The 26,567-nt window shown below is 43.6% G+C and overlaps 3 protein-coding genes and 2 long non-coding RNA genes across 10 annotated transcripts in view; 2 read left to right on the top strand and 3 right to left on the bottom strand.

The window, feature by feature from the left end:
• OGFOD3 (2-oxoglutarate and iron dependent oxygenase domain containing 3) overlaps positions 1 to 6,037 on the bottom strand; it is a 36,032-nt gene extending 29,995 nt beyond the window's left edge. Inside the window, exons 1-2 of the mRNA XM_085240296.1 lie at positions 5,903 to 6,037; positions 5,597 to 5,823 (exon numbers count right to left, since the gene is read on the bottom strand). Of these exons, the coding sequence (XP_085096422.1) occupies positions 5,597 to 5,812 (216 nt within the window). The 5' untranslated portion in view covers positions 5,813 to 5,823; positions 5,903 to 6,037. The remainder of the gene's footprint in view (positions 1 to 5,596; positions 5,824 to 5,902) is intronic.
• Positions 950 to 5,589, bottom strand: LOC146543064 (uncharacterized). Its single transcript, XR_014887465.1, has 2 exons — positions 4,304 to 5,589; positions 950 to 3,038 (listed from the first exon to the last, which is right to left on the bottom strand). It is a non-coding gene; the product is annotated as an uncharacterized LOC146543064 (long non-coding RNA).
• Positions 5,976 to 12,816, top strand: HEXD (hexosaminidase D). 3 transcript variants are annotated; one of them, XM_085240286.1, is made up of 12 exons: positions 5,976 to 6,131; positions 6,208 to 6,317; positions 6,382 to 6,469; positions 6,583 to 6,747; positions 7,277 to 7,460; positions 8,634 to 8,705; positions 9,196 to 9,391; positions 9,561 to 9,643; positions 10,446 to 10,524; positions 10,600 to 10,701; positions 11,190 to 11,279; positions 11,851 to 12,816. In XM_085240286.1, the coding sequence occupies exons 1-12, from the start codon at positions 6,066 to 6,068 to the stop codon at positions 12,017 to 12,019; spliced, it is 1,404 nt and encodes a 467-aa protein (XP_085096412.1). In that variant the 5' UTR covers positions 5,976 to 6,065; the 3' UTR covers positions 12,020 to 12,816. The 3 variants fall into 3 exon arrangements, with proteins under 3 accessions (XP_085096412.1, XP_085096411.1, XP_085096414.1); XM_085240285.1 differs by having other exon boundaries at positions 7,277 to 7,478; XM_085240288.1 differs by lacking the exons at positions 10,600 to 10,701; positions 11,851 to 12,816 and having other exon boundaries at positions 7,277 to 7,478; positions 10,736 to 11,227.
• A 290-nt stretch (positions 12,817 to 13,106) lies between these two features.
• On the bottom strand, positions 13,107 to 23,737 carry CYBC1 (cytochrome b-245 chaperone 1). 3 transcript variants are annotated; one of them, XM_010721250.4, is made up of 7 exons: positions 23,519 to 23,737; positions 21,851 to 21,981; positions 20,024 to 20,065; positions 18,952 to 19,025; positions 17,979 to 18,075; positions 16,583 to 16,727; positions 13,107 to 16,018 (listed from the first exon to the last, which is right to left on the bottom strand). In XM_010721250.4, exons 2-7 carry the CDS (start codon positions 21,933 to 21,935, stop codon positions 15,892 to 15,894), a joined length of 570 nt encoding a protein of 189 aa, XP_010719552.2. In that variant the 5' UTR covers positions 21,936 to 21,981; positions 23,519 to 23,737; the 3' UTR covers positions 13,107 to 15,891. The 3 variants fall into 3 exon arrangements, with proteins under 3 accessions (XP_010719552.2, XP_003211463.2, XP_010719553.2); XM_003211415.5 differs by having other exon boundaries at positions 23,359 to 23,732; XM_010721251.4 differs by lacking the exon at positions 23,519 to 23,737 and adding an exon at positions 22,665 to 22,805.
• LOC146543063 (uncharacterized) lies at positions 22,967 to 24,575 on the top strand. Of its 2 annotated transcripts, none has more exons than XR_014887463.1 (2): positions 22,967 to 23,116; positions 24,126 to 24,575. It is a non-coding gene; the product is annotated as an uncharacterized LOC146543063 (long non-coding RNA). The 2 variants fall into 2 exon arrangements; XR_014887464.1 differs by having other exon boundaries at positions 24,095 to 24,575.
• Positions 24,576 to 26,567: the final 1,992 nt, after the last annotated feature.

The following is a 26,567-nucleotide window of genomic DNA, read 5'->3' as shown; positions in this document are numbered from 1 at the left end:
ATAACTACAAAGAGTTCTTCTTCACGGTGTAAGCAAGTGTTCAAATAACAGACAGAGATCCAGTACACACCATTTGCAAAAGGGAGAGTCAAAAGAGGGCAAATCACATTCTGAATGTGGTATCTCTACAAACAGACCTCAAAGGGCAACATTTTATAATGGACCCTGCATTAAAAAGTGTCATGGCCAAAAGCATTTGGACCTACAATAAAAGAATTCACTTTCAATGCTAGGTCAATCTGCAATGAATTTTATATTAAAAGTTCACGGAAAAGGAGCAGCAGTAAGAGGAATGAAGAATAAATGAAATTTCTTTTAAAACTACAAGTCTGGTGCACAACTGTCTTCGGGCAAGAACAAGAAATAAAATCAGTTCCGAGTCAATGCAGACCTTGGGATGTTGCATTAGACATTTTCCTGGGGAAACTCCATTTACAGATGTAAAGTTATGGAAGAATCCGAATGAAGGCATTTTTGACATTTGCCAACACACTTTCCTGTTGCTGAGCTGCTCTTCAGAGATTATTTGTTCCTCGGAACAAAGGAGAGGGTGCAAAGCACTGCTACAAGAGGAAAAGAATTCCATTCATCTGTGCAAGCCAAAGCGTCAGTCTGCTCTGATCAAAAGCATCTGATGATAACAATGAGCACAGAGTGACAAAAAGAAATCTTGCCACAGTACAAGTGCTCTGCAGGACTTCACACTGGCGTCCTGGACGTGCCTCGGCTGCTTCAACACTGCAAAACCCTGCAATTACAGCAGCACCTTGAGAAGAAAGAGGAGCCACAAGGAGATGTGGGTGAAAAACCTGCTGACAACATGTACCAACTGCACACTTGAAAAAGTCACTTATTTGATGTGTATTTAAACTGGAGATACAAAGGGCATTCCTAGCAAACACCCAACTATTCTGAAAAGCAATTTTTCCTTCGAAACCACTGGGGTAAAAATGTAACCCACTTGGTTTCCTACCTTGATTTGCCTGCTGCAACCCAAACAATTCTGCCTGTTTTCTGACTACCAGCAACAACTCGCTGAGGTCAGCTCAAGAGTCAAATTCCAGGAAGCACATGCTGAATTATTTGAAGATGATCTATGAAAGCAGCAGGTAAAAACGTCAGAGGTTACAGTGTGAACCACCCATACCGCAAGGCCAGCACAGAACACAACATTATAACAAAAATGAACCAGAACCGCTGCTCCCCAAGCTCACTTTTCTCCTTTTGACACTGTGAACAAAAGCAGAATCGAAATATCCCATTCTTCAGAAATGGAGTGTTTCCAGGAGAGAAAAAAACAATACACTTAAAAATGCAAAAATTCTGTCAGGGACCTGAAGGTGCTTTAAGAATTTGAAAACTGCACTTTGCAACACAGCACCAGCCCCAAAAGTATAGAATTCAACTGACAAGGGCTTTCCAGGTGGAAAAGTTGAGCTAAGTTATGAATTGGGGGGGGAAGAAGGGAAGAGGAAGAGAGGGTGAGTTCTGTGCTATGTTTGAGGAGAACTGTAATTACCCCCTCCCTCTGCAATCAGAAAAGCAGGACAATGTTCTCATGGAAATCCTGAACTTTTTCAGTCTCTCAATCCCAGACACTGACCATTTGCCAGTCAAACACTGCAAGCACTGGAAATGCTATATTCCTTTGTAGCATATAACCTAGCAGTCACAAATGGGAAAAAGTAGCAGCCAGTAAACACTGCCAACTATTTCTCATCTCTCCTAAAGCTCATAAAGGCTCCACCGTATGCATAGGTTAAAAATTGGCTCTTCACTTTTGAATGCCAGCCTGAAAAGCATCTCAGAAGCTGAATGATGAGACATCTGTGCCTCCACGCTAGCAAACGCTCATCATAAGAGCAGGACAAATGGCTGAGGGAGAAACGGCTTCCATCAATTCAACACTCTCAGATGCACAGAAACAGCCAAAAAAGGAACGAATTTACGTTGCCAGAACTGAAAACACTTATGAGACATTTCATTAGGAACCACAAGATTCATTCACCAAAGACATGCAGAATAATTACCATCAACCACAAATCACCACGTATTCCACACCTCAGCTAACATTCTATGGGTATAAAGATATCAACAAATTCATAAGGCACAAGCCTGGAAAGCTGCAGTACACTTATTATTATTATTCTGCTACAAAACAGGATTTAAAAAAAACTGAGATAACAGACTGACACAAAAATGAGATTCTAAGACACTCAGGAGAAAGCTGAGCATAGAAAACCAATGAAGTTTTCTTGACAGATAGAGACAAAAGAGCAGAATGACCTTCCTTTTGCCACTGAAAAGGACTCTTTAATGCATGAATGGCAAAGAAAACTCTTAGAGATAAGGGAAAGCATGTGTTCAAGGAGAGATGTGGCAAAAAGGAAATTCAAAGGAGAAATTCAATGCTCCACAGCAATTCATCTAAACAGAACCTTCCTTGCATGACTCCCCAGAAAGGACACTAGAAAGACTTGCTTCTTCAGAAGAGATTTGTGCTTTATAATTCTGGCTGCAAACATCAGTGCAGGACTTACCCTTCTGGAAAGGCTGGTACTGGAGTCAGGATTTAGCAAAACTAGCTTTAGAGAGGAGTGTTACAATGTGTAGCAATTGGATATATCAATACAATGGGAAAGGTGTGACAACAGAGATGTGATGACAGTAGGACTGACACAATAGAGAGATGCTATAAAGGAAGGGAAGAAGATTGCTCACCTGTATCAGAAGATTCTAGGTTTGCAGGGGAAAGCTTCACTAAGGAAGGATCTCCAAAAAGAGAGCCTTCCCCAGTAGGGGTCAGCCCTCAAATGAGATCTAAGAGAGGTGCAGCCAGGCTGCCCCTCTTCCAATTGCACATGTTAATTGCCTTCACTTGTGCTCCCAAGGCTGACTGGGTCTTTTCCCCAGGTGCTCAGTCAGTGGTTCAGGCTGTGACTCAGCAGTTCCCATACATATTGCTAAGCTAAGAAAATTGGCAAAGATAATGCTAGAGCAGGAGGTATTCTGAAAGAAACAGCTGAAGCTTTTCCAACCTGAGAAGAAAAACAAAAACAGAGTCTAGCATGAAATCAGGCAGGCACCAGAAGCAAGGTATGAACACTGGATGCAAACTGTGGAAGGACTAGAACCACTCGTGTTGTTGAAAACAATTTCAGCATTAAGAAATGTGTCATCTTTGTCCAAGAAACCACTGCACGTGAGAGCACTAAAGCAGTAAGAGCATGCTTCCAAAATCTGCACTCATGAGAATATAGGCTAGCATTACAGAGTACCCAGTAGCTTCTGCAAAGCTGTGCCTTTTGGAAAGCAAAAACAACATCACTTATCCAATACGCTACTCAGCTTTGGATGCAGGAGTTGTATTTTTCCAATCAGAGTAAAGGAGAAATGTACAAAACACTGAAAACCAGAAATACTCCCTAATCAGCAGACAGAAAATAGAAAGTAACAGGACCCAGGGTCTAGGTGCCTATATCCCAGCTTTGCCTATACTCGAAAGAGGTTCACTGCCAAGACAGGGATGATTCTTAAGAGAAAAGAGATGGGCAAGATGATATTGTCATGATAATACCAGAAATCTCAGTGTTGGACCCACTGTTAAAACTGCTTTCCATATCCACTGACCTCACCTCTGGGAAAGGATCTGAGCCTCAGCAGTGGCAGAAGCTTTGAACCCTGACACAGTATGCCGGCACACACAGGACTACGCATAGTTTCATCAAACACGCTGGAAACCACAGCAGTTTTAAGTAGTTAACCATATCTCAGGAGAGCAGAAATAGCAAAGGTCTGGCTGCAAGGATCAGACTCTGCTCACAGCACGCCTCATCTTCCGCAAACATCATCAACTTAGTAGTTGAGCACATTTTATAGCTGTACGAAGCGAGTTTTCTGCTGAGCAGTACTATGGAAATAAGGCTCTGTGACACCAACCACTGTTATCTATTGAAGCAAACCAGATGCTCTTTTGGACTGGATCGAGGGGGAGCAGGGGCAGGTGCATAAGTCAAAAGCTCATCTGAACTGTGCACAGACACCAAAGGGTAATGGCAGCGTGCCTCCTGACACAGCACCAGCAGCTGTGGATGCCACGCCAGAATAAAAGCTCTTCAGTGATAAAAAGCTGTTTCCGACGAAGCGATTAAAGCTGAGGAGCCGAATGCAGATTGGCAGAGCAGCAGTCCGTGTGGTACAGCCACCCGAAGCTCCCAGTAACGCGTGCAGCAGGAGCACTGCGGGCGGCTCACAGGCACTCTCTGGCGGGCACTGAGCGAATGCAAAGGCTCTGAATACAAACCCATCCAAGGCGACTCCCCCTCGTGCCTTCAGCACGTTCCTGGGTTTGATGCCGACCACATCAGCCATTTAATACGCAGTCAAGAGAGGGCACGCTTGCTCCTCCCACACTGCAAGAACACAGAACGCATCCATTCATTCCTCAGCTGAGACATCCATGAAGTTCCTTCTCCGTGCTGAGGAACGGCTGTCGGGGCTGCCAAGACCACAAGTCCCCAGCTGAGAACATTCCTCTAATAAGCCAGAGATAGGGCAAAAACTGTTTTGATGAGTTTTCTTGTTTGTTTTTTGATAAACCAAAGCCTGGTAGCAGAATGCAGACAGATTCAACCCCAGTTCAGAGTTTAAGAACCAAACCTGCAGCAACACTGGCTGCATAAGATTTCTTGGCCTTGAAACTACAGAAGTACAGCCAGCAGCCATTCTTCCTTACAATTACTGCAGGAAGTTAAAACTGAACACATGCATTCTCATGCTCAGAAACAAAAAGTCCTCCTACTGAGGACGCTCTCTTGTGAGGAGCTTCCTGACAGTGCTTTACTTGGCTCCAAGAACATCTACTATATGAATATATGTAATGAATGTAATGTAATATGTAATTCATATGTAATGAATTCTCCAAAACCCTACCACATAAACACTGGGAAGGCCTTTTTTGACTGCAGGCTGTACATCACTTTCTGTCTGGTCATCAATTTTTTGGCCAACAGGACCAGGACCGGGCAGTTATCCCCTCCACCTCCCATCCTTGGGGCTGATGGCCGCTTCCCACCAGAAGCGTTGCTGGAAGAGATGCTCTGCTCCAAGCAGCTCACTGCAGCTCCCACACAACTCCAGCTTTGTGTTAGTAAGCTTTTGTCAGCCACATAATGAATCAGAGAGAATGGATCTGTCTAACAGCTAAAGGAGAACTAGATTTGGATAACAGCTTTCAAGAAGAGGGCAGCTGTGGCATCGAGGAACACAGTTTAGCAGGCATGGTGGAGCAGGTCGATGGTTGGACCGGATGCTCTTAGAGGTCATTTCCAACCTAAATGTTTCTGTGATTCAAAAGTCATGGCACAGTTCACCACTCACACTCAACACACAGCCAGGCTGAAAGAAGAGCTGAGCTGCTTTTTCACAGGAGGAGTGCTTTGAAGAAGAGACATCTCCCAAGAAGATATCTCTTCTTGCTCGGGATTAGCAGAAAGTTTACTCCGCTCCCCCTGAGCCTCAGCAGAGCGTTATGTGAGGAGCACGGGGAGCGGCCCCAGCGCTCCGCCTCCCCGCAAGAGCGGGGATCCCCAAATACCTTCAAACCTCCGGTAGCCGTCGTAGTCCCCGGAGCACGGCACCTCCACGAACTTGTCGAGCAGCGTCTCCCCTCGCCCGGCCAACACTTCGGCGACGCCGTCCTCAGCGCTCCGGGAGCTCCACGCCAAGAAGGCGCCGGCAGCCGCGACGAGAGCGGCGGACACGAAGCACGCGGCCCACAGCCGCCCGCCGCGCGCCTCCCGCGGGCCCGCATTCCTCCGTGCGCTGCGGGGAGCGGCACGGCCGTCACCGCACGGCTGCCATTCCGCTCCCTCTCCGCCCCCTCGTCCCGCCCGCCCCTTACCTGCCCTGCCGCCGCCGCTCCCCGCCGCCGGTCCGCCGCCGCGCCCCCACGGCCGCCATCGCCGCGGAGCGATGCGCTCGGCGCGCCGCGCTCGGCGCGCCGCGCTCGGACTGCCGGGGCGGAGCGAGGGGAGGAGCGAGATCGGCCGGAGCCGTCGAGCGCGATGCGGCGGCGCCTGGTGCACCTGGACCTGAAGGGCGCTCCGCCTCGCGCCGCCTACCTGGCCGAGGTGAGGGGAGAAGGGAGCGGGAGGCGCTCGGCTCGACCCGGCCCGCGCTCACCGCCCATCCGCTGCCGCCCCTCAGGTGCTGCCGCTGCTCCGCGCTATGGGCGCCACCGGGCTGCTGCTGGAGTACGAGGACACGTTTCCCTACGCGGCGCCGCTGGAGGCGCTGAGCGCGCCGCATGCCTACAGGTAACGGCGGGGAGGGGGCGGCGGGCGCGGCGCTCGGCGCGGCTCTCAGCGCGTCCTTCCGCAGCCGCCCGGAGCTGAGCGAGCTGCTGGGCCGCGCTGCGGAGCTGGGGCTGGAGGTGGTGCCGCTGGTGCAGAGCTTCGGGCACATGGAGGTGAGCGGCCCCCGACCCGCCCGCCCGCTGGGGCTGCGCACGGGTCCGTCCCATCGCGGCGCCCCGTCCCATCGCGGCGCCCCGTCCCATCGCGGCGCCCCGTCCCACCGCAGTTCGCGCTGAAGCACAAAGAGTTCGCACATCTCCGCGAGGTGAAGCTGTTCCCCAACGCCCTCAACCCGCACAAGGAGGAGGCGAGGGCGCTGGTCAGAGCCATGATCGACCGCGTCATGGAGCTGCACCGAGACCTGAGGTGGTTCCACATCGGCTGCGATGAGGTGAGGCACGGGCCGGGCGCTGCTGTGACAGCGGAGCGTATCCATCTTATTGAGCCCAAATACACAGCTTACATAGGAATGACTGTGCTGGGACAACTTTGGACGTGCTTCCATGTCACTTATGGATTTGTGTGGAAATGATCTCCTTCCACAAGAGAGGAACCTTACTTCATTTAATTCAGGACCATACGGTTGCTAGTTTTCTTTAACTAAGACTGTTGAGAGCAGCTCAGAGGACAAACCTTCCAAAGACAAATACAACATGCCTTAATGTATAATCAATGAATCCAAATGTTGTTCCTTGAACACCTCCCTGGGCAGCCCTTCTGTGATGTGTTCAGTCAGAGCTGGATCCTGCAGGTTGACACTCACAATGTCTCCAGCACTGAAAAGCACTTTGAAATATATCTGCTCAGTGTGTGACATTTGTGCCATAGTTTGTGAATACTGTATGATTGCATGATGCTGTATCAAATTTGTTCCCCCTATTTCTATACAGGAAGTCAGGATTATTTGCTTGATGTTTCAGGTCTATTACCTTGGTGAAGGAGAGGAGTCCAAGCAGTGGCTGCAACAACAAGGGAACACGCCAGAGAAGCTGTGCTTATTCCATATAAAAGCAATAGCAAGTTATGTGGCTTCATCGTACCCCACTGTGACTCCCATCATGTGGGATGACATGCTGAGAGGGATCAGCGAGGAAACATTGGCAGGTGTGTCACCTGTGATGGGTGAGTCATTTGGTAGCACCCAAAAGAGTTCACGCATTCAGTTGAAACAGATCTGCTATCAGCTGAAATACAGTACAGAATGATTCGAGAATAGTTGAGATATGGTCCATCAGAGTAAGAAGTAGAGACATTTAGTCCTTGGCAATGCTACAGACTTTCTTTTTGACATTGGGCAAGTCTTATAAAGTATGCAGTCCAGTTTTCTATCTGGTAATAGACAGTGGTCGCCATAAATTCTACTGTCTTCACCCATTTAAAAAAAATACTGTAGTCTTTTCCTAAATTTCTACACTTCTCACCACCTTCTAATGTTAGTTGTTACTTTGTATAATATCTGGTTCCCATAATGCAGATTCAAGAGAAGCTGTTACTCTGTGTCCTTGTTGTTACAGTTGACACAGTTAGTGAGGAACTCCAATAATGTATTGTCACAAGCTCCTATGTTGAAAAATATGAAACTACTACTAAAATTAGAATGGTTCTAATGTAGATGGAGTTTCACATTTTTCCATTTTACATATCTGCTCTAAACAGATTTAGACAGTACCATGAAGAGCCATACAGCTCCTCCAGCACTGATTGAACTACTCATAGCTTTCGTGGTGGGGAATATCCCCCGAAAAACTAGAACTCCTGCAATTTCCACTAAAGAAGCACAGCATCTAGCTAAGTGCAGTCTACCACCATAGCCAATAATGGACTAAGAGTAAAATGGGATGCAGTTAAAGTACTCAATTCATGCACAATTTACTGCATCTTGTTGAGGGGTGAGAATTTCTCATGTTTAAAACTACTCAGGAAGCTGGTTGTAAAGGGAAGCTAAACCTGCATCTTCATTATGGGCTTCTTGAAAAGCTAAGTTCTGTGCAGACAATCTTAACTTAATGGGTGATTATTTCCTTTGAATTTAGCTGAAATCTTGCATGTACCATTTGCAACTCCACCAGTTCAAGCAGCCAGGTAAACTAATAGATTCATACCCCTGACACGTTCAAAGTCCTGACAAGGCTGAAAATGCACATGGGCATGAAGAATTCAGTGACAGGCCATGGTTTGTTCTATAGGTGCAGTAATGCATAACTAACATGTACTTCTTTCTCACCTGTAACTGTCCTTTTTCTATTACTTAAAACAAAAAATCTCTGCTCCTTTCAGAATCTGGGGTCCCACAGCTGGTGCAGCCTATGATATGGGACTATGCTGCTGACCTGGATGTGGAGAGCAAAGGTTTGTACTTCTCTAAGCTGCTTGGAAGAGCTCTGCTACCTGATTATTTATTATTATTTTAAGCTTTCTTTAAAAGTTTCCAATGCGTGCCATTTTGGGGAAAAACAACAAAAGTCTGATCAGTGCTAATCCTTGAAAGGGGGGAAAAAAGAAAGTGACACACAAGTGCAGAAGACGGAGTGCAGCCCTTATTATGTAAAAATTCTTCTGAACTACTCCCTCAATGCAGCAAACATCATCCAATGAAAGAACAGCAGCTAATTTTTTAGACAAGTGGAGATTTACCCTCCTCTTATTAAATTGTATGATGCATTTAATACACGTATATTACCAGCAGAAACACCCCAGCTGCTTCCATGCCAGTAGACCTCATGGTTCCCCCTCTAACAGAAATATTCAGAGCCCAGAGTTCTTGTTAACTGGAACATTGTAGACATGGCTGAAAATTGGAGAAACGTATCCTTAGGTACTCTTTTGTGTCTTATTTCAGTGCTTCTTATAGAGAAGTATCGTAGATGTGGCTTCTCCAAGGTGTGGTTTGCTAGTGCTTTTAAGGGAGCTACAGGAGTGAATCAGTCTCTAACACTTATTGGACACCACTTAAAAAACCACCTTCAGTGGCTGAAAGTAGCAAGCAGCATCCCTGCTGATGTGCTCCAAGGTATTGCATTGACTGGCTGGCAGAGGTAAGGAACATCTTTTAACACGAAGCAGACTTCCACCCAAGCCTTCCTAAGATGCACAAGGAACTTGGAGATTTAGAAAGGAAGTTGACAATGCTGGAATCCTTCCTATCAGTTACTGCTCAGCTTCACCCAACTCGAATGTCTAATTAGTGAATGTTTTCTTTTTTAGGTATGATCACTTCTCTGTTTTGTGTGAGCTTTTCCCCGTGGCAATTCCATCACTGGCTGTATGTCTGCAGGCACTAGAGAATGGTACAATGGCAACTTTATTCTCTCTGAGCTAAAGCCTAACACAGCAGTGAAATGACCTTGCCCTAAGGTTAGCACAGGCTTACTACATTTTGAGGTGGTTTCACTATTTGATCATGTTCCAAATTACAAACAGTAGATCATGCATCTCACCTGCCTGCAGTGTGGCAGCAGGGAAGCCTCTTGGCCTTCACATTTAAAAATAGCCATAGTATTCCAGTCATGTTATGTTTCAATCTGTAAATCACCACAAAACTCATCACATACTGGAAAAAAAAAATTAAGAATTGCTTTCTTAGTAATTAATTTCAAACTTTGCTGGTATATAAATGAAACTAATTACATTTAAACGTTGTTTACATGTAGAAATTAATTAATCCATTTTCTTAAAATGCACCTAGGAAGTAAAGTGCCTTGTAAAAACCTCCTGTCATTTCTGGCTTCTTCAGAGAAAGCTACCAATCAAATTTTTAGTTTTGTCTGTCTGCATTTCTTTTCAAAACATTAAAACACAACCTGCTTATGCTTAACTAAGACACTAAAAGTATTAAGTACTCTGAATGGAAAGCTCATAACTAGAAAGGGCTTTACGTCGCACAAGAAGCCTCGTGAAAGATGTACTCCCTCCATCCCCCACATTTTTTCCTTGTTCTGTTTCTATTTTAACTTATGTATGTATGTATGTATGTATGTATTCATCCAAAGAGATCGGGTAAGCCAAGGCTGAGTGCTTGAGAAAAACCCTCTTTTTGAGCATTTCTGTTATGAAGGCTCCTCTGTCTCATTTCTTATGTCTTCTGCCCAGGTGGCTATTCTGAAAAGGTTAAAGAAAATGTGGAAAAGCTCCTGGGAATGTCCAATCTGGAATTAGATACTTTCATGAGGTAAAATTCCAGCTGCTTGACTCAGACACTTCACAGTGCACAGTAAGTGCAGAAACTAACAATCTCTTTGGACAGCACAAGTACGGGGACCTTTCCTGGCAGCAATATTCTTACCCTTGTGACACAAGTTAGCTTCTACCTCAAGTCCTCAGTGGATGAACTTCTTGAAAGGAACAGGTACTAAGGTTTACATTGATTTTTCTGTCCACAGGAGCGTGGGGACTGTATCACCTAGAAATGGGCCATATACGCAGGGAACTCCAACAAGCTGCTTAAACATTAAGCACTACATTTCAGGCATTTCACCCTGTATGCTGACACCTCAGCAGAACTTAATATCTGAATTCTGCTGAATTCCTAAACTGTATGTGCTGTCTTATTTCAGTAATCTGATTATTTGTTGAATTAGAATGTAAATATTTTTAATTGTTTGGTTACCAAAAAATGAACTTGAAATGAAACTTAAATTGCAGCAGGTGACCAGTTGTTATTGTCTGCCAGAAAGTCTTCTACAAGCCAGTTCCAAAGATATGTAGCCTTAAATTTGCTTACTCCTTAGTCATTCTCTCCATTTGTGAGATAAAGCTAAAGCTCAATCACTTCCCTCTGTCTACAGATACACTCCTGCTATTTCAAAGACTGTTCATACTAACATACATTTTCAGGTATGTCACAGGCTGGTTCAGTCCCTACCACAGAAAAAGGAAGATTATTCATCCTATAATAATGCATCACTTTCAGCCAGATGCAATAAGGTAACACCACCTATTTTAGAGGAACAAGTCTGTCATTTTTCAGGCTGGCAAATTCCCACAGCTTTGAGTCCTCACCTCTTTATATAGTTTACTCAGAAAGGTCAGTTAAAAATCAATCAGTGCAATGTGTTCATAGTACAGATTTAAATAGAAAAGCAGGCTTATTTTTATCTGCCTTCTGTTGAACAAATGTAGTGAATACAAGTACAAATTCTTTGGAAGGTCCTCCCTTATATATGGAGTTACTCCTGCATCTCAAAAGTTGTGAGCCTCAATGTGGGAACGTATCAGGGGCCAGGATCCAGGCAGAGCTTGGGATAAAACCAGACCCCTTTCCCAGTCAGTGTGTGTGCTTTCTAAAAAAGACTTGCTAAGATTAACAGTACTTAAACACAAATGTTTTGCCATTTGTGCTAAGGTCTTTCTTACAGATGCTACTTCTGCATACTCATCCTAAGGACTGTATCCTCTTTGTAGCCCCTGTAAAAGCCCTAGTAAGCTCATCCTCTCTTGAGGCAGAAATCACCTGCAAACTTGATCATTTTCTCCTTTCTTCCTTGATTTTGGTCAGTCTTCTGTCCAAGTGGAATGCTGTGGTGCAAGACCTCCAGGCAGCCATGGAGCAAGTCTTCCACAAGTGTACTGTAGAGGAGTGGATGGAGGAAAACGTCCACCCCAGCCTAGAAAAGCTGCAGCAAGTGGTGGATGATTTAGATAAAGCAATAAAAGCACAAAATTAGTCATGTTTTAATTTGTCTTATTCAACGGGAAACGTGGCCAGTGGACATGTGCAAGGAGTCATATAGCTAGTCTGTCATCTTAAGAGTTGAAGCAGCAACTGTGATTTAACAAGTGACCTGAGGGAGAAAGGAATTTATCAAGGTAATTGGCTTTGAGTCTGTATTAATTGCCCTCTAACACTGCTGAGCCCTGAGTCACCTGCCCTGTAAGATTTGCTCTCCTTGCATAATGGAAATCGAGAGTCGGAATTCAGCTGTGTTTCCAAGGCAGAAAACCTTTCCCCCCCAAATTCAGTACATCTGACAGCAGTTTTGTCCAAATTTCAAGCATGACCAAAGTTTACTGAATGCAAGGGAAAAATGCTAAGTTACCTTCTGTTTTCATCTTGAACATTCAGAATCTTCAGAAACATATAGGAAGATATTTTAGGACTTTACTGGAACGTAAAAATAGTCAGTACAAGGAAAACAATTCTAAAGTCACATAGTTAAGAATACTATATCATGAATATAGTATCAAGATGTCCTTTACCTGTCTGCTTCATTTACTGCTTTCTTGTAAGTCTTCCTTGGAAGCACAGGTACTGACATATTCTTGAACTGACTGTTACAGACATGAGCATAGCTCTGAATGCAGAGCATACAAGAAGGGGTAGTATAACACAACTTACTAAAATGAGAAATGTACAATTTTTTTTGTAAAAAATGCACAGCTGCTGTGTATTCCTTAATTGCAGAAGTCACATCACTTACTCTAAATAAGATTATTTTCTCTAATAAATAATTTGATATTCCAAGTGTTTGTTGAAACTTTGTTTCGCATACAGCATGTTGGTTTGGTTTAACAAGGGAAAATATGACCAGTGGAAAGTTGGTTTTATTAACTGATATGAAAAAAATGCTAAGAAAAGAAAGCATGATCAGTGATTATATATAGTGATTATTATATATCAGTGATTCCTCTGCCCTGCCTGCCCACCCCATCATCTCCAGGAAGTTGGTGCCAAATGGTACTTCATACAGCCATCAATATTAATATAATTAAAATCAACAATCAAAAAGATTAGTGACACAAAACATGTTAAAGTTGATTTTATCAATGGAGATTTTAATAAAAAAAGAGACACGCAAGGCCTTGCTGAAATTCTACTTCCATTTTGAAGTAGAAAAGCTATTTCTAAATATTTTCCAGACAAATTTTTGCCTCCTAGTAATCTACCAGTGTCAGAAACTAGCACTTTTCATGTAATATGCAAGCCTGCATGGCTTTTATTACCTGTGTAAACATAAGACACGTTGCCATTTGTGCAGCAGCCCTCTCTCCTGTCTACCTGCTCTCAGCAGGATATTGAGAGGGAGAGGTGCACCTAAGCATCTAAAAGGAGCTGATTATTGGACATCAAATAAAAACAAACTCATCCCACAAAATATCACTCACAGAACTCAGGCCATCTAATACCTTTCTGTAGGTCCTTTCCCCTCCTAGAGCATCTCCTCACATTTTGGTTTAGTATTGCAGGACAGCTATGTACATCACGCTAATGCCAAGAACGTACCGAAGGCTGATGAAGAGCTCAGCTGAAGCGGAACACAGTTTAAAATTAGATCAATGTAAATACTTCTATAGAAATGATTTTTAACTGAAAAACCACAGCATTATTTGTATTTTCCCCATGACGTCGGTTCTCATGGAAACAGAAAAGAAAATCAGTGTAACTAAGATTGAATGCAGGTAGTTTTGTCCATTTTATCCACTCAGTGGTTAAATCTGTAGGTTTGGAACATTAAGTGCAATGCACAGCCATACCACGTACCCCTCAAATATCTTTGCTACAAAGAAGGTATTTGCAGGTAGAAGAGTTATTTTACTTATATTATACTTTAAAAACTAAGCACTTAAGGGTATTTCCTACTGAAAGTCTTTAGAATGCTCAAAACCCATGTTACAGAGTGATGAAAAAACAGTTCATCCAAATTCAGTCTCATTCTCTTCTCCAGAATGAGTGCTACTGAGGGTACATATTGAAATGAAAATCTCTCTGAAGTGTTAAAAAAGTTGCAGAATATAAAAGATTTGATGGTTTGTAGCTTACATCATTATGCAAAATAAAGGCCAAATTTGGTTAATTATCTGCAACCTGTTTTTCCCCTGTGTTCGTACACAGCAGCTTCCCAATTCTAGTAATGGGAGGCAGAGATTGAAAGCAATGTAATCAGCCAGAAAACTTGGAGTACTTCAAGAGCATGTCTGCTGGCAGAGGTCTGTTTTCATACCTGACATGATTACAAGTTCTTATTTCATACTAACACACCTGGTTCAGTGCCACAGTTAGGCTGCATCAACAGCAGCTCCCTCTTACGCCTGGATGATCCTTCCAAACCAGCAGTAAGAGCGTGTTGGTCTCACAGACACAAATGGCTGGAAGTGAAATCAACCTGTTCTTTGGTCAGAGAAATGGACACAGTTTCCACTACCAATGGAACGTGCAACTGAAATCATTTCATAGCTTTCACTTCTTTAGAGGTAGAGTGTTTTTAAGCAGGAATGTGGGTTAAGTCCTGAAGAAACAGATGCCACCAGACATTTAAATGCTGGCATGGAGGCGGACCACCTCCACGCAGTCTATTCAGACCTCCCAGAGGAAACTATCAGTATTTTCTAATTCAGGTCTTAACTCCATACAACTCCTAACACAAGTTGGTAAACTTGAATACAAGCAGTTCTAGCACATGGGAGGAACTTTCAGCTCTTACAGTTTCTGTACTTGTAATACCAGCATGTTGATAGAGGTACAATGAAGTTTTAGTTCTAGACAGAACCTGTTGACTAAAAGAGGTAGCTTTTACTTCATAAAGTACCTTGGAAAATCCATAATTTTAACCACTAATGAAACCATTGGTCAGAACAGAAGACAGCACACACACAGTAACACATGGGCCCAAGCCAAACACTGAGCCCAGCTATCTTAAAAAAAACAACATCTAAGTTATTATTTACCTCCTCATTACTACAGCAAAATACTAAACAAATGTAGGCTGCCATGGTGTCTGACATCAGTCTTTTCCCTACCTGAAGGAATGTTTATTTTCTTCCTTCCCAAACACACAGTTAAAATAGTAAACACTGAAGTCTAGAATAAGGCTATTCTTTGGGTAGTCTATGCCCAGAAGTTAAACAGAACATAAAGGCATTAAACGACCAACATGATCATTTGTTGGTTCTTAGTTATGGCCCCTTAGCAATTCCAAGAGAAGTAAGACAGTAACAAGCTGAGCAACCTGATGTTGAAAATTCCAGACCATCCTCATGATTTCCACTGCTATCTAATGGCAAGTCAGTAGTAGAGAATATAAAAGTGCCACTACCCTGCATCACCTCAGTGCATATATTAAGCTGCTTAAGACCAATTTAGCATTATATTCACTTATTTACAATATTTCAAAAACCTCAAAGCATTGTGTTCCGAGTTAAATTCAGCTGTTCTGCATTTCATATACTGTACCTGCAGATCTTTGCAGTAAGTGGAAGCTTACATCTATAGCTCCAATTCATTAATGGGAAAGTACATTTTTAAACCTGTACAATAATAAATAACTACTCCTAGACTATTGTGACAAGCTGACAAAGTTCAAAAGACAGCAGTGTCCACATCCAGGAACTAAGATAGAATTTGCTTTCGATTCTACAATGGCAATATTGGGAGCACAGATCTTGAAGCAGTTTAGCACTAAAGAAGGTGCCCTAAGACAGATTCTTCCCACTGTAAGTGCACATATAGAGAAATGCCCAAGTCAAGATTGAGGAATTTCGTTATGAAGAACAACCAATCTGTAATTCCCAGATCTTCGAACATCTCTTCAGCTCATGACTATTAATATTCATCCTGTGGTTCATCAGCATCACTAGCCTCTGTTTCACTGCTCTCATAGACATCTTGGCTCTCTGTTCGGTCCAATTCCAGAAAACCGATGACAAGCTTGGCAACTGCTTCCACATCACTGTAGAAAAGAAAAAACAGTGTAGGAGTTAATGGAATTGTGGTGCTGATGAAACAAGAACAGGTACATTAATTTCTTCTCCAAAAGAGAGGCCAGGCACTGGAATGGGCTGCCCAGGGAGACAACTGGGTCACCATTCCTGGAGGCATTCAAGAAACACTTAAATTCTGCACTAAGGGACATGGTTTAATGACAAATACTGGGGGTAGGTGGATGGTTGGATTAGGTTATCTTAGAGATGTTTCCCAACCTTGGTCATTCTATGATTCTTGAGAACAACTCTTTAAAGGGCCAGCCAATAGGACAGAGCATGATTGCAGCATCCTACATATAGAGAAACATCAAGCCAAGCAATTCCTTCCTTGTCAGAACACATCAATCCTCTTCTCACAGTTCCTGCTGCAAGTGGTTTGAAAAAGTTTAACCAAATAACAGCCATATCAGCATGTAAGAATGGTGCTAAAATGATTTGTTTAATAGCTGGCAATTACTGACCCATATGACCAGTTTTCCATTTTACACATTGTAATTAAAAAAAAAAAAAAAAAAAAGTCCACACTTCACCTTCTGCAGCCCAGCACAGCACTCTGAGTCAGTGGATGTGAAAATCCAGTGATAAATCGTAGCACAACCAGGTAACCCTTCCCAAAATATCGCACAGTCTCCTCTTCCACATTAACATCTCTGATCTCATGCAGTAGAGCAACCACTGTAAGCAGATGTGGAAAGCAAAGCCATCTATTATTAGCATTTCAATAAACTTTCAGCACCTCTCCTAGGGAGCAGTCCTAGTCACTGTGAGACTGGGACTCTGTGCTCTTGAGTGCTACTGCTCTGACCTCACACAACTACCACAGACTTGTAATACCAAGGAATTGTTAAAGCAATGGACCAAAACAAACATCACAGTGCACACTAGCTGGTACAGCCCTAATGAACAAGTTACACTGCTTCCTAGGAAATGGAGACCATTGGTTACTTACATGGCCACACTTGAAAGATTTTCAACTCTTTGTGTACAGAGTAGGTAAACAGCGGTTAAGTTTACTGAGATAGAACAAATACTAAAAGATTTAACTTGTCAGAGTATCTGCTCACCTCTGCATCCCTGTATTAACTGTAACAACCTCTCAGGAAGAGATATGCTGGGCTCCAACACATCCAAAAGAAAAGTTCAGAAATTAAACATCCTTTTTATCTTCTGCCCCCAAAATGTCCTGTTTAAAATCCAAATCAATTTTAGGACATGGTGTATTTTGTCAATTTTCTAAGCACCTCGAGAGCTGGTTTGATTTAGACTACCAAGAATAAGAAAATCTGACATTGAAGATCCTACTTCACTTTGCAATGGAACTTCTGCCTCGCAGTAACCTTAAAGAAGTCACACACTAAACTTCAGCTTCTGTCACTTCATCAGAAAGCTCAAAAAAAATCAGATGTTGCATTAAGCTGAGCCTACTGAATATGCTGTCTTAAAGGGACCTTAACTTTGTTTTGTTTTCACAAAAAAAAACCCAAATGGTTCATTTCACTTTACATTAAATAAGAATACTACCCAGGCATTTTAGGGAGCCTAATACAATTTTGAATCCACCAATACTTAATATAAGCAAAATGTCTTTCCACCTGTCCCATTCACAAAGCAGGCTAGCCAGGGGAAATGCAAACCTGCATATCATCATTCCAAAGGAATGGCTTACACTGATCTGGAAAGCAATGTGGAAGCTCCCAGATTAAAGCGACTAACGTGATGCATTCAGTACTTTAGCCTGAAAAAAACATGCAGAGCCTAAAAGGCAATTTGTGACTTTTGCTGTTTGTGAACAAATCAGACCTGGAAATAAATGTGCCTAACTTGAGTACAGAACTCTTGAGGGAAAACAAAAAAGGAAACAGTAAACCCTTGGTGTTTTTTTCTGCCTCCCAATCACAGTTGCTATCACAGATACTGCTCTCTCACCTTGTTCACTGCCTCCTTTTGAGAAGGTCAGTATCTTTTTGTAAAGATTGAACGTTTTTAGGCAGACTGTCCCCTTGTTCTTGTCAAATACAGCTTCCTGTAAAATTGAAAAATAAAATAAAAAAAAAATTAAAAAAAAATCAATCTTCTCTTTGTATAAAACTATTTTAATTCTCTTACATCTAGCTATTTTAATTGGAGACTTTTGTCTATTACTGGACCATGAAAACAGTAATCTTGCACATGGTTTAACAGACTTTTCTATATCTCTTATGTTATTTCTAGAAGGAAGATAAGCTGGTTTCCCTGCCACTTCTGCTACATTCTTCACATAATAAAAGCTATGCTGGAATCAAATATGAACACTTCCATGCTGTTCCTGTAACTCTCTCTTACACACTGGGCTTACACTAGGTTTAAACTTTCCCAAAGAATCAATGAAAACACCAAGTCTCTCTTGGAGGTTACTTATCCAATAACTCAGGCCAGTGAAGTGAGAAGCCTGTAGAGGGGGGATACTGTTCTCAGCCCATCTCCCAACACAGACATCATAAAGATCAGAAACAAGCCTCGCAAACACAATTTCTTCCTAATTGAAAACAGCCTGAGTAGCCTGGAAGGCAGAACCACCCTATTCAATGGTCACTTATCATTAGTAGGAGCAAGTGAACAAATCAGTACAACAGCTAAATGAGAACTTTTTTTCACTCATTTACATGAAGAGAAAAAGCCACAAAGAGCAGCTCTGCCTGCATGTCTGCCACAAAGGACAGGTCTTCCCTTTTAAAAAAAATGTGTTCTATTTACCTTCACATTCTAGCTTAAGAATTCTGAAGAGTTTCCTCAAAACCAAAAGCATAAATTGCTTGTTTCAACTGCACAATAGCAAAGTACATCAGACAGCTGAAATCAACACCTGACAACCGTTTCAGAACTAGCACAATAACCTCATTTCCTGTGCTGAACGTCTTACCTCCCACTGCTCCAGATTCTGTGCTGCCACGAAGAAGCATCCAGCCATGTAGAAGAGCTTCCATGCCAAGCTGTCTGAACAACACAAAAGATGCACAAAGTTAGAGCTTCTTTCCTTCTTTCGTATACAAAACAGTTTTGCATGCTCCTTATAAAGGTAACAAGGAAAGAAGTGGTTTCTCTGATGCAGCAACATTTTTGCCATTAACTCTCATGTACATTATTTCAGGGTTAAGGGACAATGCAAAGTAATTCGCTGAAGCTTGACAAAAGAAAGCAGTCAGCCCTTTTAGCAAGCCAACACTCCTATTTTCTGTCCTGGAAAGGTTTACACCTGGCAGCCTATCTAAACAATTTGCTTACTCAAGGTTTTACTGAAAGGAAAATAGAATATAGCTCAGTATTGTTTCAAAAAACAACAACAACAACAACAAAAAACACTTAGATGTCTGATATAGTTGGTGTTTTAAGCAGCTTTCACTGAACTTTGTTCTTCAAATAAGTATGGAGTGTAATGGCAGTAAGTTCTTTAAAACCTGAGGCTCAACAGGATGCTGCAAGAGAATCACAGAACAGCTTGAAAAATAAATTCCATGGGTAGAAAAATACCTATCACGTGGTGCACTCTGCTCAACTTGGGGCAAGCAGCACCAGCTGCCTGCACTCAAAAGGTGCTTTTCTATGAGTAATCTCTGCCAGTGATGATCTAACAGTTTCCAGAGAAACAGAGCACTGGCATCAAAGGCACAGTTATAATTTCATTATGGGGACAGACAATTCTGGTACATCTTCCCAGGAGGGCTGTGGGGAGCAGCCAGTCACATACAGCATACTGAAAGCACAAAACGCTAGAGTACGAAGTACTTAAGATACTCTTGCAAATGAGCAGGGAGACCAAGTAAGACATACAGCATTCAAGCTTAATGACTCACACAGAGGCAAGAATTATTATGGGATTCCAACATTCATGTCAAACAGAGTGACAGGTGCATACACTGCCATTGTAAGGCTGCACAGAGCCACACAAAGGAGTCAACAGGAAAAACAATTCTTGAGAAATGATAGGCCGTTACCTGCACTGTAATAAGCAGCAGCCAAGCCTATGGAGGCTATTCCTAGAATAAGAGGAGAGAATTAGAATGAGGAACTCAAACCTCCTAAAATTCCCTGAAAATATAGAACACTCACAAATTAAAGCCACAAGGTCTTGTGACTGCAACATTGATTACTCTACGAAAGACAGTTATATTTCTTTGAACTTAGTGTAAAAAAAAAATAAAAAATCTCCCACACTGCATATAATAAATTAAAGAGCAGAGGGGACCAAAGTCAGAAATAAAAGGTAGTGACAGAACTGAGAATTTTAGAGAAACTCAGTCTAACCATTACATTATACTTCCCCTCAAGCACAGAACAACTTCAAGCACTCGTGCTTATCACGTTTACACTACAGAGGTTATTTTTTCCCCTCTAAGTGCTGTGGAGCCAAAAGAAAATTTGTGCAACAAATTGTGTCAGAAGCCACCAACTGCCTTCCTCCATTCAGGAGGAAGCTGTGGCAGTGTGACTCTGCAACTGAGCATTGCTACAGTGCAGATTTTGCCATTTCTGAGAACTCAGATTTCTTTTCAATGCAAATGTGGATCCTGATGCTGCCTGGCGTACAGCAAAAGTTCTTTCCCAGCCCTTTTGAGACTTCCTTAGAATTCAATCTATGAGTGTGAGGTTCTGCAGATGAGACTGAAAAATTATCAGTCTCACTGTGAAATTACTACAGTGAAGAGCAAATATCAGCCCCGTTTAGGGACTATACAAAAGGAGGAGTTCAAGTCATGATTCCTCTTTCTCAAAGAAAATGCCAGAAAGAATTGCAGAATTCTCAGGTTGGAAAAGACCTTAAAAATCATCAAGTCCAATCACAACCTAACCATACTACCCTAACTAACAACTCTCCACTAAATCATGTCCCTGAACACCACATCCAAATGATTTTTAAACACATTCAGGGATGGTGACTCAACCACCTCCCTGGGCAGCCTATTCCAGTGCTTAACAACCCTTTCTGTAAAGAAGTTCTTCCTGACATCCAACCTAAACCTCCCTTGGTGCAACTTAAGGCCATTTCCCCTCATCCTGTCACCTGCAGTGAGAAGAGATCAACCCCACTCTCACTGCAATCACCTTTCAGGTATTTGAAGAGAGCAATAAGGTCTCCCCTCAGCCTCCTCTTCCCCAGACCAAACAGCCCCAGTTCCTTCAGTCTCTCCTCGTAGGCCATATTCTCTAAGCCCTTTCCCAGCATTGCTGCCTTTCTTTGGACCTGCTCCAGCACCTCCATGTCCCTTCTGTACTGAGGTGCCCAAAACTGAACACAGTACTTGAGGTGGGGCTTCACCAGTGCCGAGTACAGGGGCAGGATGACTTCCCTGGTCCTGCTCACCATTCCTGATCCAAGCCAGGATGCCATTGGCCTTCTTGGCCAGGTGGAAACACTGCTGGCTCATATTCAGCCAGCTGTCCATCAATACACCAAGGTCCCTTTCCATCAGGCAGCTTTCCAGCCACTCCTTTCCATGCCTGTGGGGCTGCCTGCCATTGTTGGTGACCAAAATGCAGGACCCAACACTTGATCCTATTGAAACTCATACAGTTTGCCTTGCCACATCAATCCAGTCTATCCAGGTCCCTCTGTAGTGCCTTTCTGTAGCATGATATATGCATCTCGTACTACAGGCTCCTTCAGGAATTCATTGATTCCTCTCTCTTAGCACAAGCTGTGAAATAAACTGAAGAACACTATGAACAAAGAAGTTAAAGAGTTCAGGGGGTGGAAGTCAGAAATAAAAGGTAGTGGTGAGAACAGAATTTTAAGGAGACTCAATCTTTCTTACAATACTTACCAACAAAGACAGACCAAGACCTGATGCCAGGTGACCTTGTCAGATGAAGAAGGGAACTTGTGCGGGTTTCAATCAACATGTACATCTTCAGGAGCAGCTCCCCACAGCCCAGTCTGACTCATGTAACCTTGCTGGAACAAAACAAAAATAGAAAGTAGAATTGTTGCTGATTCCAACACTCTCCCTTCCTAGCATGTTACGACTTCTTACCAAGTTTTTATCTGGACTACAATAGCACCCAGAGTGGGAACATGACCTTTTTCTCACAGGAAGAATAGCATGCACATTTTAAAAATTTTAAAAAGGGCAGACAAACAAAAACAGTCATGAGGTGGAGACTTGCACAACAGGAACCTGAACTACTTTCCAAGAAACTTTGCATTTTGGGAATAAAGTCTCTATTTGTTTCTATCCTTGCAGAAGAAAAAGTCAAAAACAAGAACCAGAAACATTAGTGCTGCATGAATTAGCAATTCTTCAGACTAGTAAAACAGCAAGTGTAATGCAAAGACCTTTGATGGCATTTTTGTACTACGTGCAGAGGCAGCCACGACAGACTGTGCTGGAGCTGAAGCAAGACAACACAGCCTTCTGCACCATAGATACCAGTTGTCCTCATTCCCCAAAACAGAACAGCAGGGTTACAGCCTCAGCCTGACAGCAAAGTGTCAGATAATGCCATATACGGCATTCCCAGCTACCAAGCCTACTCCAGAATAGCAAAAGGAATTTCCAGCAATGCTCCGTTCCCCCCAGCAACACCATGCCTTCAAGCTAGACAGAAATTAACAACAGAGATCAAGAAAACAAGTACCTATTTAAAGACAGTTAAGAGCTGGGCAATTTCATGTAGCATTTACAGCATCCATTTACTCTCCACAGCATAAGATGCTTTGAATTCTGACATGACTGAGAACTCCAAACCCATCCTACGCTAACACTGCCAGCACAACCTAAGAACAGACGTGTACCAGGTGAAAGTGGCATTGGAACTAGCTGAGCTGCTCAGAATTGCCCCCAGAGAAAGGATTGCTTCTTATCCTGCAGTAAGTAGAGATGCTTGTTGTTTTTGTTATGGAGACTTCAGTCCAGGAAAAGCTGAGAAGGGCCCAACAAACACACAAAGTGCTGCACAACCCGGGCTGCGCTTCATAAAGGCACACTCAGGTGAAAGCAAAACTCTCTCCCATCGAGAGAAATCCACACACCCAGTACTATTCAAACCGATGAGGGACACCCAAAGCGACGGCACAGCCGCGCAGATGGGTAAGTAGGGATACAGAAAGCAGGGAAACCCAACACAAGCGTCCCCTCATTCCCCCTCGCTCCCGCCTGCGGGGCCCCGGGCGGGCGGGGGCTGCTGAGGCGCTCCCTGCATTCCGTAGGGATCCCGTAGGGATGCAGGGAGCGCCTTAGCAGCCGCCGCCCGCCCGGGTCCGCCTAACGCGGGGCAGCGCGGGGCAGCCAACGCAGCGGGGGCTGCGCCTCATCCCGCCCCGCAGCCCTACCTGCCCGCTCCGAGAGGTGCCCGCTGCCGCCGCTCCCCGCCGATTGCCTCACTCGCCCTAAGAACGAGGCGCGCCGAACACCATATTTAGTGTGGGCAACCACAGCACTGAGCTAACCGGGATCGCTCGGGCTTTGTAACGGGGAGAGGAAGAGCCTCACCCAAGATGGCGGCGCGGTGTCCTCGTTCAAGATGGTGGCGGAGTCGGAGCGTTGTGTTGTCTAAAAGTCATCGTTTCCCGAGTCTGCGTGGCTTAACGCTTACAGAAAGGAGTAGGGAAGCTTGTGTTGGCAGAGTGGGGAGCTGTGTGCCGTTGGGCTAGATGTATGGGGTGGGAGAGCTCTAGTGGGTGCCCTTGGTGCTGGTTTGCTGGTCCTGCTTTGGGCGAGGTGTGTTCAGGCTGGGGCTGAGAGGATGGCTGGGCAAACCGACAGAATCCTGGAGTGATAGAATGGTTGGGTTGGAAGGGACCTTACAGCCCCACCCTGCTGTGCCCACACCGAGGCTGCCTGCAGCCCATCCATGTCCTCGGGCACCTCCAGGGATGGAGCACCACAGCTCTGCACAGTGCCGGAGCCTCGCCGGCCTCTGAGTGAAGAATTTCTTCTTAACACCTAATCTAAATTTCCCCTCTTTTAGTTCAAAGCCATTCCTCCTTGTCTTAATGCTATCCAACCGTGTAAGAATTTGCTCTCCCTTCTGTTCATAAGCTCTCCTCATGTACTTGAAGGCTGCAGTGAGGTCTCCCTGCAGTCTTTTCTTCTCCAGGCTGAACACCCCTGGCTCCCTCAGCCTTTCTTCATAGGAGAGGTGCTCCAGCCCTCTGAACATCTTCATGGCCATCCTTCTGGACCCACTCCAGCATCTCCATGTCCTTCTTTGGTTGGAATCTATCCAGTGAGGAAGCCTTTCCCAGCTGTTCCTGGTCTTGGCAGTACAGGTGCCTGCAGTGAACCATGGAGGCTGGTGCATGCAGGGCTCTCAATGGCAGTTGGTGCATACTTGGCACTTGGAGCACTGACTGCCATGCAATGTTTGTGCTGGGCTGTGGCCACTAGTTGCACTTCTGTGCATGTGAAGTTACTGGGGGGGGTCTCTCAGTCTCACAATGTTATCTCAAGACAGCTGCACACAGAAGACCCGGTAGCTGAGACCTTGAATCCATCCACTGCACTAGGGAATGAAAAGCAAAAATAAATGTTACATTTACAGGCTTAACATGAAGTTGTGACTTTTTATTAATCGTACGTCACCTGAAGGAGTATCTTTGTATTTCAGGTTCAGTTGAACATCATTCACATGCAAAATTTGTTCTTATTTAATCCATTATAGTATCTGCTCATGTCAGTTTTGGGATGAAATTGGTAAAATGTAGGAACCAGTAGCTAAGCTTAACTTCTTAAATTCCCTTTCCATAAACGAACACATCCTTTCATCTATTAGATGGAAGGATACTTGATCCTCTCCCATTTGCACAGGAATGTGATTCTTCCTGAATAACATTCTCAATTTTGGGCCTTCTTCCTAATACAAATCCAGATACTCCAGAGGGTTTGCTTAAGGCCATAATGTGATTAAAGTTTGTGCAGCTGTTCCTGAACATCACTGTGGGTAAATGGCAACTGAATTTCTGATTTGACAGCAATTAGTTTTAGATTTAAGTTACACGGTCCAGAGTCCCTTAGGTTTAGATTTAAATTAGACAGTCCAGAGTGAACTGTTTGAACACAGAGGGGAAAAATCAGCTAACTAATTGCAAGTCATAGAAAATACGAACTTATCTGCTGTCTGTGTTGTGTAACAACTATTATATGAATGGGGAAGGACTGCAAGGAACTGCAAGCTTGAATTGGTGTGCTTGGGAGTCACGAGGTACCAGCTGCTGGATTTGGATGAATAATATTTCATTAGTGTCTGGTGTCTTCAGTCCAAATGAGCAGCTGACTTCCTCAAGGCTCTATTAAAAAAAATCTGTAAGCAGTGGTCTCTGGAAACTGCTTTTAGTGGTAATATAAAAAAGATTTCTTTTCTCTAGGGTAGAGTGTAAGAAATTCACCTGTCCCCTCCAGTCAGTATATACCATGCAGCAAAACTGTGAGGGTCTGATTTATTCCTGTATTACTATCTGACAAAATATGAACAACTGTATGTTTCTCCAGTAACAGGATAACCTGATAAGAGTTGATTAAGTTAGAAATTATTTAAATATGGCAAACACCACACATATGCTCAAGCATTTATTCAGACTGGAATATGGCACAGGTTTTTGCAAGTTACTGCTATTGATTAATGATTCTTATGACATTTTTTGTGCAATCATCTAGGAACTTCACTTTGAGGGAGGTAATTTGTTAGAAGAACCATCCAGAGATATGTGATTGATTACTTGTAGTTTTCTTTTGCCTAATTCTGACAGCTGTTGAGTGGCAGATGCTGTTTCTGGCTTGAGGCGCTTCCAGCTTGCGATGCCTTGCAGTGCTGATGCATAACCTTTAAAGTTTGCTGAAGTTGCAATGTACTGTTTTCATAGAGAAACACTTTGTTTTTCTCTATCGTTGTTGCTATCGGTGTGGGTGTAAATGTCAAATACAGCAACAGGTTTCAACCACAAGGAGAGAGGGCAAAAGAGCAAGTGATGCTCTTAAGCACTGCCTCCCTTTGGCACGGAAAAGCTTTGACATAGTGACTTCCTTTGGACGTAGCCTTGCTGCCATGCAGAGCAACTGAGTGCTGCTGTCCTGGGCAGGCTGCAGCATGGCAGTGCTTTCAGACACTGTGCTCATCTGCTGCCTATGGGAAAATGGTGTAAACAGTGGACAGAAAGCAGAAATTGCCCCTTGGCAACCTAATTATCTCCTAATGACACAAGTATAACCTTATACCATGCAATGAAACATTGATTCTTTGCTTGCTGTCTGGTTTGCATGAGTTTTTGTTCTTTTTTTATTGCTCGAATTCTTAAGTTGAAACTGAAAGAGTAGTCAGGCACTGGAATGGGCTGCACAGGGAGGTGGTGGAGTCACCAACCGTGGAGGTGTTTAAGGAACGTCTGGATTTTGTGTTGAGGGACATGGTTTAGTGAGTACTATTGGAGATGGGTGGATAGTTGGACTGGATGATCTCGAAGGTCTTTTCCAGTGTTGGTGATTCTGTGATTCTCTAATTGCACCCATTTATTCCACAGGCAGAGGAATGCTTAAAAAGCTTTTT

The sequence above is a fragment of the Meleagris gallopavo genome, chromosome 20 (genome assembly GCF_905368555.1).
Source record: "Meleagris gallopavo chromosome 20, MGAL_WU_HG_1.1, whole genome shotgun sequence".
NCBI lineage: Eukaryota > Metazoa > Chordata > Aves > Galliformes > Phasianidae > Meleagris > Meleagris gallopavo.
This window is presented reverse-complemented; position numbering and strand designations above follow the sequence as displayed.

Bases quoted from the DNA above. Each gene is read 5' to 3' on its own strand.
- CYBC1 (XM_010721250.4), bottom strand. From the start codon at position 21,935: ATGTACATGTTGATTGAAACCCGCACAAGTTCCCTTCTTCATCTGACA. The intron at 19,026-20,023 runs GTAACGGCCTAT...TGTGTTGTTCAG, and splicing joins TGCTGCTTATTACAGTGCAG to ACAGCTTGGCATGGAAGCTC. The intron at 16,019-16,582 runs GTGAAGTGTGGA...TCTTTTCTACAG, and splicing joins GCTGTGCTGGGCTGCAGAAG to TGATGTGGAAGCAGTTGCCA.
- HEXD (XM_085240285.1), top strand. From the start codon at position 6,066: ATGCGGCGGCGCCTGGTGCACCTGGACCTGAAGGGCGCTCCGCCTCGC. The intron at 6,132-6,207 runs GTGAGGGGAGAA...GCCGCCCCTCAG, and splicing joins GCGCCGCCTACCTGGCCGAG to GTGCTGCCGCTGCTCCGCGC. The intron at 6,470-6,582 runs GTGAGCGGCCCC...GTCCCACCGCAG, and splicing joins AGAGCTTCGGGCACATGGAG to TTCGCGCTGAAGCACAAAGA.